This window comes from Phaenicophaeus curvirostris, chromosome 9 (assembly GCF_032191515.1).
Source record: "Phaenicophaeus curvirostris isolate KB17595 chromosome 9, BPBGC_Pcur_1.0, whole genome shotgun sequence".
NCBI classification, from domain to species: Eukaryota; Metazoa; Chordata; class Aves; order Cuculiformes; family Cuculidae; genus Phaenicophaeus; species Phaenicophaeus curvirostris.
Window position 1 is genome coordinate 8,020,354 of NC_091400.1, and position 12,447 is coordinate 8,032,800.

Consider the following 12,447-nt stretch of genomic DNA (forward strand, 5'->3'; position numbering starts at 1 on the left):
CAGACAGGCCCTGCCCTGCTGCATGCACAGGCAGCCCACTATTTATTTCAAGCAGCAACCTGTTAGTGCAGCACACTATGAGGGTCCCAAAGCAAAAGTTTGGTGTTACGTAACTTTTCGGTTAGCCCAATGCTGTCAGCATCACCAATTCACAAAGAATTGCCTTTTAAAAAGCCTCCTCCTTTCAACAGCATTTACCTCTGAGGCAGTATCTCAAAACCACAAGAACGTGTGGAAAACCTGGCACCACTACTCACTTTCAACGTAATATTTTTCAGTAACGTATCTTCTAACACGGCCTGCAGCTTCCTGTTTATCTCTAAGGAGAGTTCCAACGTCAGACCGCTATCGGCAGGATGAGATGTATACAGAGATGCCATAATCCCACCCCGTCTACTCAAGTGTACTTTGTTGAAGTCCGAGGCCTCTGACGACAGCGTTCCTGCTTCTTCCCGCAAAATGTAACTCTGAATAATTCTGGGGGGGGGGAAGAAATTTAAAAGACACCATAGCATTACAAGGCAGTGACAAGTCATACATTGAACTGACTTCAGATTCCTGACATGGAGTGATTCTGTTCTCAAGTAGTGCTGTATTACTGAAAAGGCAGTAAAAGTAAATGCCTGCAATATCTAGGTCAGAGGAAAACCTAGGACAGCACAAGCGCTACAAGGAGATGCTGGTAAACTGAGTTACTACAATGTGCAAGGCTTGCACATTTAGAAGTATTTTGAGAAAGCAATATTGCTGCTGGAGCAGAAAAGGTACTTAGAAAATGCCTCTACTTTTCTTTGCTGAAAGACTCCAGATAGAGAATCTTAAGCTTTCTACAGGGGAGATAAAAATTACGGTCTCTTACTTCACAAGACGTGATCATGTTCTATGAAATGGTATCAGACACGCACAAATGTAAAGGCTCTTTAAGCAAGGGCTGTACTTAGATAACTACACTGTAGGGAGGAAGGGATGTCACAATTTCTTCCTCTCCCAACTCAAGTTCCAGACATTATCCTGCAAGATGAGATTTCCATCTACGTCGAATAGACTCTTCTGTTGGCCAGTGACAGCAGTCCACCTCCAATCAGCAACCTGGGGACCATTCTGCTACCAGAAACCCCCTTGTACCATTCTATTCCTCCTGAAAAATTTTAGCAGTGAAAACTCAGCAATTACTGTAACTGCTAAGGAGAGAATGAAAAAGAAAATCAAGACTAATCCTACCTTTGAGACCTATTGTCACTGCTATATTCTTATTGTTTTAAATATTTTCACTTAGACAGTTACTTGTCTTGATTTTATTCTGGATAAGACCCAGAATACTTGTCTAGTGCACCAGTTCAGCAGTAAAAACCTGTAAGAACAGAACTCAGAACATACTTCGTTTTTTTCCTGATTTCCTCCACCAGTTGCTTAATGTGATCCTCCATAAACTCCATCTTTTCATTTTTTCGAGCATGTGCCTTCTGTAGCCTGAGTATTCTTTCAACCAAGACAGACTTATCCACCTCTGGGAAGCTGTCCACAGCTCCAGAAGATCCGGTATTCTCAGGTGACCGATCCTCATTGCTGCTACGCACATTAAGGGACCCTGTCAATACAACCGTTATTTGTAAGGACTCTTTTTGCTTTTACACCAGGTAAAGTCTTCACTACTACGTTGCATGCAACCATTACGTATTGGTAGCTAAGGATATTTTCTTTTAAATGTTATTTTCCCATTTATGTTAGTGGGTTTTTAGATAAATAATCCTTACACTATTTAAATGACACGTCCTGGAACAGCAGTGTAGACCCCCAGCATGGGCTCAGTTACCTTCACATAAGCGTTCTTGCTGCGGTAATGCTTATTCCTGCATAAGTACCTTCATATTCACTAACATTACTTTGTACAAGACTTAGCTTATTTTAAACATATCTGGTTTGGAGTCCACTAAAATTACAATGCTATGAAAACTGTGTACAGACTGACAAAAGCCCTGCATATAAACATAAACACTCACTTAAGAACTTCCAATGTTTTCTTCTCTTTCTATTCTTCTATCTCTAATACAGTGAGATCACAGGACACTGCCAGAACTAAATGAGCTTAAAACCCAAAGATGCTGAAGAAGAAAACAGATGATGTTTTCAGTGCTTAAGATAACCACTTTCCTTCTAATCAGCTGAATTTTACTAAAATACACCAATGCCTCTAAGCAGGCAAATTGATTTCTCATTTACACAGCTGCAATTGTCAATAGTGCAATTAAACAATGTCAGAAGCCCCTGCTCATTTCTGGTTTAGTTTGGTTTGCCTCTGGCAGCCTTTAAGAGGGTCCTCTACAAACTGGAGCCCTCTGAGCTTCCTCCAAACATAACAGGAAAGAATATAAAAAGTAGGCATTTAAAAAGAACCAAAATATATAAACATTAATCTCGTAATAAGAATAAGCACCTAAAACTGCTTTCAGTCAAGTGCATTTTGGTGCATAAAGGCTATTTTGTCAGCTGTAATGGGAGGCTGCCCATACACTGCATAAGCACAAACTACAGAAAGAGCAAGGCTCATGGCAGTACACCATGGCAACCTTATTAAGATCAAAGGATTGTTTTGGCAGCCCTGCTATGTGCTATATTACCTGATGAACTGGAACGACTCCCCATGCTGCTGCCTTCTTTGTCATAATTGCCATTTTCCATCTGATCCAATTTTCTCCGTGCTAAAAGTATAATAAAATGATTGTTACCAAAGGAGATTAAAACCCCAAAACCACGGTGTTACACGACATACGAAAATTCTGATCATCTCTGACCTGCACTAATTTAACAAGGCCTGATAAAGGCAGCAATGAAAAAACTTAGGGGGAGAAGTACCCAAAAGCAAACAAACCCTCCTCCCCCTGCCTCAATCATGAAGTGCCTGGATGCAACACCCACAAAGATCCTTACACTCTGCAGCAGTTGCCAACTGAGGGTAATGCCATGCATAAGATTCACTGGGAACAGTAAGACTTAAAAATGGCTTGAGTTTTGATAAGGACTGCCATATAAATAACTACTGAATGACAGCCCTGTTCCAGGACCTCATAGTGATGCCACTACTGAGAGCTGAGTGCAGGACCTGCACCAGAAGCACCGCCCCTCAGTCGGGATCAAGAGGGAAAGTGCGCAGGTGTTCAAAGAGACACGGAACTTGTCTTGCACAATGCCAACAGGATCTCTGCTTTCAAATACATTTCAAACAGATTTGATTATATTCAAGTCTATTTGCATTCAGAGCATATGCATTATTGGGTACTTTTTATTTGTTGACAGAATTAGTCATTGGTCTCTCCTTATCCATCTTTAAAAAAAGAAGTGTTCTGTTTAATAGACTAAGAAAGAACTGTTACTGACAATTCCTGACACAGTCAGCAACGAGGAAACTTCTAGTGACTTTTGAATAACCTCCTCCACAGACCAGGATCTGTACGTACCCACAGTGACATTTCAGTAGTCACACCCATGACAACAAGACCTAAGCTCTTTTGAAAGCAATCTTCCATTTTATGCCCAAGCCCATTTCAAAACTTATATTTAGGACTGCAAATTGACACCAAGGCCTGATGTTGTAACTGCAGTTTCCCCAAGATCTAACACACATGCTCACTCTCATTGTCTTTAGGGACAGGGAAAGCTTGAAGGGCTACACTCAAGTGTGCAGACACTAAGTCTCCACCAGATGCTGTGACTCGTTAAAGCCAAAAATAATTTCAACCTAGCTGAAGTTGTTTCGCGAGATCTTTCAGGTTTGCTGCATGCTTGCGCTTCTGGGTAGCCAGTTCATCTTTCAGTTCATCCACCTGGGTCTTCAGCATTGTTAGCTCTTTCTGCTCTGAAGCTAGCTGAGCCTGCAGCATTTCAACCTCTAGCTTTCGCTGATCCTCCTCCTTCTGCAACTTGGTGGCCTGAAATTATAGTTGTATATTCATTCATGTACAGACAAATTCCAGTCTAACCACACTGTATGCTCAACAGCCCAATCTGTATTTACTTTTCACCTCAGAATCATTCATATTTTACATTAATTTAGGCTAAACTCTGGAAACAAATATGCAGTACAACGCTGCTGAACTATCTCCAAAACATGTAGGTGATACAGTACAGAGCCACGCAGAGTCGTACAGTGCAGTCATGTTACCTTGCATCATACATTGCTTATAAAAATCGCACTAATCTCATAGTACGAACAGGAGCTAACAAACAGTTCACAGCAATGAATTTCACAGACAAATTACAACCTTTTGATTGTTTCAGTTACATTCGTACAGAGAAAAACACTGTACTTTCAGAAACACAGTAACACTCCATCATTTTAGTGCAGTGTGCTTCAGGATTTCTTCCTGCTTAGAATCATCAGGTGTTCATATCCAACTGCTATCATTCTATCAAACTGGCAAACTCAATGAGAAATTGCAGTAAGTCACAAGGCGGATTTCAAGTGCCACATCATTACCAGTATCAGACACCTTACTAGTGCAAAAGCAAGCTGCGCAGTGCACTTACCAGATCATCTTTAGCCTGCTGAAGACATTCCAGCTGATTGTGCAGCTCTCTTTCGCTGTAAGAAAGCTTATCCAACTGGCTCTGTAAGGAATTGTTTTCAGACTGAAGCTGTGCATTCTTACTGGTTAATTTTTCAGTGAATATCAATAGCTCAGATTCTCTTTTCCGGCTACCTTCAATGTCCTTCTGGAGATCAGCAATCAGAGAGTTGGAACCATCAACTTCTTCCTTTAAAGTACTGATTTCCTGTTCATCTCTGTCAAAACAATTGTATCTTATTAGAGACAAGCTGAGCCTAAAGATAAGAAACCTTATTGAAATAAAAGCAGCATTCAGGTCAAGACCAAATAAGGCAGAGGAACACATGATGAGCCACTGGATGGTTTTTAAATCACAGAATAGTTTTGTTTGGAAGGGACCTTTACAGGTCATCCAGTTCAACCCCCTTGCAATGAGCAGGGACATCTTTAACCCCATCCAACCTGACCTGGAACACTTCCAGGCATGGGAAACCCACCACCTCTCTGGGCAATTGGTGCCAGCACTTCATCACCCTCAGCATAAAAGATGTCTTCCTTATATCCAGTCTAAGTCTACCCCTTTTTAGTCTAAAACCGTTACCCTTGTCCTGTCACTACACACCTTGCTAAAAAGTTGGTCCCACCCTTCTCATAAGACCCCTTCAAGTACTGAAAGTTGCTCTAGTTCTCCCCGGAACCTTCTCTTCTCTAGGCTGAACAATCCCAACTCTCTCAGCCTGTCTTCACAGGAGAGGTGTTCCATCCTTTTGATCACTTTCGTGGCCCTCCTATGGACTCATTCCAACAGATCCATGCCCTTCCTGTGCCGAGGGCTCCAGAACTGGACACAGGACTGCAGGTCAGGTATCACCAGAGTGGTGTAGAGTGGCAGAATCACCTCCCTCACCCTGCTGTTCACTCTTCCTTCGATGCAGCCCAGGATATGGTTGGACTTTTGTGAGCACACATTGTTCACTCATGTCCGGCATTTCATTCACCAGTACCCTCAAGCCCCTCTCAGCAGGGGAAGGGAGCTTGCAGATCCCATGCCATGACATATTGCATTGCTGAAGTCAGATCCGTATCCCACAGAAGAAACTGCAGCCAGTAGCTTCTTCAAGGAAGACCATCTCTCTGTATTCAACTTTATGAGCTTCTGTATCGGCTATAAATGAAATCCTCAAAACCAGATCCTATAGACGAGAGGAAAATCTGCAAATCCAACAAAGGTCATCATCCTACAACAGGACTTGTCTTTCAGAGATGGGAAAATACTTCAGTTTTCAGCTTCTCCAGGACAGTAGTACAGTAACTTCTGAAACATCTTTATCCAAGCGGTACAGCTCCGATCCAAAGGACCTGTCTTACTCCACTGTCTCTTCCCTAATCCTCTACAAAACAAGTTCTTGTTCCTACTGAAGCGCTCCCATTAGGAGACTTTTGATCTATCACTTGCAAACCATTCGAGTGAGAAAGGTTGTGTCTTCAGTTATGCTCAACACTTTAGAGAAAGTGACTGAAATTAATTCCAAAATTAAACGGCTGTTAAAAAAGTTACAGACTAAAAATACCCTCCCCCCATTGGCTCTTGAAATATTATTTCATTAGTTCTTCAATTGTGGGATTTTCTACACCTTTCTAAAATCTTACCTTCCAACATCAGCAGAAAAACCCTCACCTGTTTCTCACAGGGAGAAAACCAAGGGCACACATCTCATTTAATTCCCTCTCAGACAGCGATTACCAGGAAGCTCAAATCACTTCAAACCAAGAACCCCATATCAACATGTTTTTTCAAGCAGGGGTGAGGCTCGGGCAATCCTAATCATTAATCATAGAATCATAGAATAACCAGGCTGGAAGAGACCCACCATTCATTCTGCAAATGAACTATAATTTTGTAAAACTCAGTAACTGAATTCCACTACAACTCCATTACTATAAATTACATGCTTCCAGCTACTGAAACAAGGAGCTCATGTGGTTAAGGACAACAGAAGTTAGCTAGTGTTGGACCACCAAAGGATAACAAGCACACTGTAGCCTTCCTCTGCAGCCTTTTTTAGGCTAATTCCACCTTTCAAAAGACTTAAGACAGAACAACACTACCGTGGATTTTTTTCAGCCATTTATGCTTCAAAATATCTCACCTCTAGCTCCCATTTAAAATCTGATGTCACAAGGCTACACTTACCTTTTACATTTCCAAGTATTTTATTTCATTATTACAAGAGAAATCTCTAATTAACAGTTAGGGTTAAATGTTTAGACCATCCTAAAAGAGGTGTCTGATGTCTCCTTAAAGGTCTCCAACAAAGGAGAGCAGGCAGCACTGGAGGTAATCGGTATTCAGCTCAACCAAAAAGTGCTTCTCAGCATTCATCCTAAAACCATCTTTCCCACAAAACTTTCTTATGCTTCCTCCAGTGAACAGGGATATCTGAACATTCCCTTTAAAATAGCCTTTGACACATTTAAGGACCTCTCCCTTCATCTTCTCTTCCCTAGGCTGAAAGAAACCTGCTGTCTCTTGTGTTTTTCTCATCAAGAAAACATGCAAGATACTGTATGAATTAAGATGAAGTTCCTTCCTTTTACTTCCAAGAAAATGAAAGGCAGCCAGTTTGTTTACTCGACATAACAAAAGGAAAAAAGAGGTCAAGATTCCAGGATTTCTCTTTGACAGATGATGACAGGAATTTACTGGTCCAAGTTTTATATCTGCGGCTGAGACTCCGCAACTTTATCAAACATTTTAAGGAGTCCTGGAAACACATTAAAGTCAAAGAAGTGAAAGACAATATGAAACTTGATGTAGGGATAAGTATTGCACAGGAAGGATACTTCAAAAAAAAAGATCCAAATTGAATAGGAATGAGACACATTTAAGCATGTCTCAATTACTGAGAGGAAAGATAACTGGAAAAAATACATTTGTAGTTTCACACTGTGATCACAGTCTTTCTAATTCATCTGGCAAGACCCCAAGTGGAAAATAACTATTAGATCCAAGTAGAAGCTTCAGTTGTCTCTGACAGACTGCAGTTTCCCTAGGAAGGCTAACGACAGTGCCAAAACAGCTGACCAACACACAGCAAATATAAAAGGCTTCATTCTACATGCCTTCCTCAGAGTTTAGAATCACTGAAATGTCTTTCAATGACAAATAAGAACTGTTTAAAAGTGTAGGAGGGAGATGTGTGGTTATGCTTATGCAATATTTGTCTCTGTTTGTTTACGCAACATCATTAGAAGCAGTGAAGTAGATAGTGTTTGTATATTCTAGTCCACCTGCACCATACCGAAACATGACTACGCTCAGACACTCCTCAAGTGCCTATGAATCCTACTCTTCTGGGATTACTCCCTTACATTCTTAAACAATCCAACTTTGACCCATCAGAATGAATTCCTGTCTATTAGAAACACAAGTGCTCCCTACTACCCAAATATAGCACCTGTCAAATACACAAAATAGGTTTTGTTAAACCTCATTCATCCATCACAATTTTGAAGCAATATGTCTTTCCAGTTCAGCTGCTTGTCTCCAATCTTTCAATCAAAGGAGCACAGGGCAGACACCTAGAAGACAACTTCCCACAGAGCGTGCCAGAACACAAATGCTTCTTATTCTAATAATGGATGAAGTAAGGACTAGACTTAGCAGTCTCAAATCCTTCCACTTATATAAGGCTACCAAACTTGTCCCCAGTACTGGCACTATTGATTTAGATTAGAAAAACACTTAAATTAGAACTTCAAATTACAACAGACTTTAAAGCATCAATAATGTCAATATAAAAATAAAATCTTCACACCCCTACCCATCTTTTAAATTATTCCTCCAAGCACACAGCTGTACCTCTGATGTTGATCCTGCAGATGATCTACAGTTTTGACTCGGTCCAGCAAATTCTGAATTTCAGTTTTCTGTCTATTAATGATTTCTTTGTACTTGGATAACTCATCTTCTGTTCTCAAACGCTCATCCTCAAGACACTTCACCTAAACAGAAAAAAATAAGAAACTGTTTATTCTCCCTAACATCGGAGCTCAATTATTCTGACTGAACGTCTAGATTGTAAGTTGTAGATTGATGTTATTTTTCAGTAACCCAAATGATTCAGATCAAGAGCAGTCAGAAAAATAAACAGAAAAAATGCAAAAAAAAATCGAATTAAACAACAGTTATTCACATTAGATTTGTCCAAATACTCAAAATTATCAGTCTAATGGACCAGGATCTAAAGACATCATCTTTCCCAAACATTACCTTTGTTCTCAGGGTTCGAAGCTCATCCATGCCTTCTTTAAATGTCCTCTTCAAGTCTTCCAGTTCCTTTATTTTTGCATGATGCACCTTTTTAAAGAGTGAGAAGCTCCTTGAGAAATTTGAATGGATACTGGCTTCTACTGGGATGTCAAAAAAATCTAGGCCAATACAGCACAGGTACCTTAAAGGTTCACTTTACTTATCCAGAAAGCAAAGCCAAGCCTAAAAGCTCCTTCATTCTCAGAAGAAATGAGAACAGAAGTCAGATTACACACTCTGGTTTTAGGTGTACAAATCTAAGCCACAGAGGCCCCGGGGAAAAGTTCAGGGTAAACTGAAGGCAGCAAATGCATGCAAGAGCTGTGAGCTAGTATTAAATCATTTGAGAACCTAGCTTTGGGGCTAGCAAATCTCTTCACATAACAGAGGCTGTTCCCCATCCCTCCTTGCCACATAGCTTGGCAAAATACCGGTCAGAGAGAGGCCTGCCTATCATTTGAATTTGCGCTCTAAACTATGGTAACATTCATGTTATTAAACAAAAAGGCAGTTATTTCGCGGAATCGTAGAATGGTTTGGGTTGGAAAGGATCTTTAGAGGTCATCTAGTCCAACTCCCATGCAGTGAGCAGGATCTTCAATTCAATCAGGTTGCTCAGAGCCTCATCCAATCTGACCTTAAATGTTTCCAGTGATGGGACATCCACCACCTCTCTGGGCAACCTGTTCCCGCATTTCACCACCCTCAGCATGAAAAATTTCTCCCTAATATCTAGCCTAAATTCCTTTTAGTTTAAAACCATTACCCCCCGTCCTATGGCTACAGACCTGCTAAAAAGTTTTTCCCCCCCATCTTTCTTACAAGCGCCCTTTAAGTCCTGATCACCCTGACTTATCCTAAGTGCCCATCCTCATTCTATCATCCTTTTCCAATAACTCTGATTTTTAAAAGTGCATCCAAGATAGCAACTGAAAACAACCTCCAAAAAGCTGGGCTGCAAAAAGAAAAATATTTGGCAAAAATTGTAAGCTTAAATTAAGTCTCAAAATGAAAAAACTCATGGCATTCTTAACTGCTAAGTTGCCAGCTGTGTTGTCTCCACACACCACATATTTACCTCCAGGTGATCAGACTTCCCTTGAATTTGTTTCTCTAGTTCTCCTTTAGTTACTCGGAGTTTTGCATCCAATTCATTTGATTTAGTTTCTTCTGACTCCTACAAGGGTTGAAGACATGTAAGCATGGTTTTAGAGCTTTACGTTCCCCTTCCCAGTTTTTTAAGTACACAGACAGCTTTTCACACCATCGAGACTCTTTTCTGTGGGTGCAGACCTAAGAATTCTGAACATGCCAAGACAGATCACACACAGCACGCCAATTGAGATAAAGATTTCCCCTTGTATTTAAAAATTTTCCAAGTAAAGAGATTGGTGAATAGTCCTCCCAGCTTCGTAGCTCACACATGATAATTCTTCCCTCCTTCAGCTTAAGGACTCTGATGCTAAACACTAATTTCACTTGCTGAAAACATGTACCTACTTGATAGGTTTTTATCATTTCTTGACAGTTTTGCCTTATCTGGTCTGCTTCTTCCTTTGCCTCACTTAATTTTGTCGTTGCATCTTTGAGGCGTTCTTTCGTTTCCTACAAAACCAGTAATAAATAATGGGTTAAATCTATTTATCAACTTAATCTGGAAAATAATTTCTCATAAGAGTTTCCTATATCAGTCTGGAAAGAATTAACAACAAAAAAATTGTCCAGAATTATTTTTCCTCTTTCTTCCATTCAACTAATGCTTTATGCAATTTTGTTCCAACATTGAAAGCACAACAAAAGGACCTCTTGGTTTAGTGCCACGCGCTTTTTCAGATGATAGATTTAACACTGTCACATGAAAACTAAACTGAGATGACAGCTGATTCATTAAAAAAACAAACCAAAATCACTACAAACTAAAAGCTGACCCCAGATCGAATGGACCCCTCCAACACCCTTTCCTCACATCCCTTCAACATTTCCATTTCCATATCAGTATCTTTAAGAGCACTGTTCCTACTTTTGCTGCAAATATTCAAACTAAACAAAACTCACTTTAGAAGCAGATTTTAGTACAACATAAAAAGTAAACAGTACAGCAACTACATTCCTGACTGTGCGTTCATGTCATGGCTCCAGTACAACTTCACTAACCTTGTGTGAATCCATTTCAGTTTTCAATTTGTTCTGAGCCCATTTCACTTTGATAACATGAGAATTGATTTCTTCTTTCAATTTTTCTATTTCTCTGTTGAGTCGAGTGGCTTCACCATCCTAGGAAGATTTCATAGATTTTTATTTTATACATTTAAACCATTCAGTGCTTTCACAGCAAGAATCCTGCTCAAATGTCAAATGCAGGCTATGGGTCTTTTTATTCTTACTGTCTGGATTTTGCAAAGCACGGTCTAGAGTTCTGATCTAAAATAACCGTTCCCCTGGGTAAGCTGCACACTCCTCTTTTTGGGGTCTTTCAGACAAAAGGATGAGGAAACAGGTTCAAAGCGCTAGAGTCCTGTATTATACAAGGCTACAGACACAAACTACAACACCAATGGAATGGTGTTACCAACTACCCAGGCACAGACTAAATGCTGACAGCAAAGTGCATGCGAGTCTAATCACTGACCTGTCAGTCAGCACCATGACCGGATGTCAACAGAAGCACATTGCTGGCGTAACCTTCTATGCCGCAACCCACAAACCACTGCATTAACCCACATTTCCAAAGTCTGTTTCTGAAGTAATAGGTTCACGTTACAAAAACGGTTTCAAGCAGCACCGTATGAGGGCAGTACAGTTCCTGTAAGGCTCTCATGTAACCTTCCAGAGTTATGAGGATAAGTTTTGGTTAGGAAACCTGAAGTCACGCTCCCACTTCCTGTTCACATGACAGTGTACACTAAGGTGATTTTTTTTTGTTTCAGAAAACAAGTTTTTCACCAAATACTATAGCAAACAAGGGATAAGGTTGCTTAAGTCACTCAAGTCATACAGCAACACTTAGAGCACCTTAGTTTCATAGAGCTGGTGCAATCTTCCTTTTTCCTGAGAAAGCTGTTTGATTTTATTAGTATGTTTTTCGATTTCCTTGTTTGCATCTCTCAGTCTCCTCTCAAGTAATTCCTTTTCCTTTCGGAGGTCGAGCGACTCTTTCTCCCCTCGGACGTATTTCATCACCATTGTTTCCTTTTCATGGCGTGCTTCTTCACATTTCTTGTTTGCCTTGAAAAATATTAAAATAGAATTGAATCAAGCTTGTATTTCATAATTAGGTTTTATTTACAAGACATTATTGGATATTTTCAGTATTGCAGTACAGTAGTGTAACACAGGAGGACTCAAAAACTGCACTTTTTCACAGACTAATATTAAATCCCATTTAAGCACTAGAATTACTCATACTTCTAACAGTAAATATACATTTAAGCAGCTGCAGCTTCATAGCTAAATACCTCAATGAGTTTTCAAAACATTACTAATTTGGACCATAATTTGTTGTTTCAGAAGGAAAGAAGTAACTTGGAAGTTTTGGCAACAAGATTATTTTGCTAATACCCCGTGTACCAGTCCTGTCTCCCATTGTCCACG

The 12,447-nt window shown here is 40.1% G+C and overlaps 2 protein-coding genes across 3 annotated transcripts in view; one reads left to right on the forward strand and one right to left on the reverse strand.

Annotated features, from left to right (window-relative positions):
- NHLRC2 (NHL repeat containing 2) overlaps positions 1-12,447 on the forward strand; it is a 267,757-nt gene that overhangs the window by 140,156 nt on the left and 115,154 nt on the right. The window lies entirely within an intron of this gene.
- The window catches only part of CCDC186 (coiled-coil domain containing 186), a 36,775-nt gene that overhangs the window by 4,150 nt on the left and 20,178 nt on the right, over positions 1-12,447 (reverse strand). Inside the window, exons 5-15 of one of the 2 annotated variants that reach the window (XM_069863722.1) lie at positions 11,869-12,081; positions 11,011-11,130; positions 10,357-10,461; positions 9,935-10,033; positions 8,818-8,904; positions 8,407-8,549; positions 4,525-4,780; positions 3,737-3,926; positions 2,619-2,699; positions 1,378-1,588; positions 258-477 (exon numbers count right to left, since the gene is read on the reverse strand). In XM_069863722.1, the coding sequence (XP_069719823.1) occupies positions 258-477; positions 1,378-1,588; positions 2,619-2,699; positions 3,737-3,926; positions 4,525-4,780; positions 8,407-8,549; positions 8,818-8,904; positions 9,935-10,033; positions 10,357-10,461; positions 11,011-11,130; positions 11,869-12,081 (1,725 nt within the window). Of the gene's footprint in view, positions 1-256; positions 478-1,366; positions 1,589-2,618; positions 2,700-3,736; positions 3,927-4,524; positions 4,781-8,406; positions 8,550-8,817; positions 8,905-9,934; positions 10,034-10,356; positions 10,462-11,010; positions 11,131-11,868; positions 12,082-12,447 lie in introns of those variants that run through there. The other variant, XM_069863723.1, reaches the window with a different exon arrangement.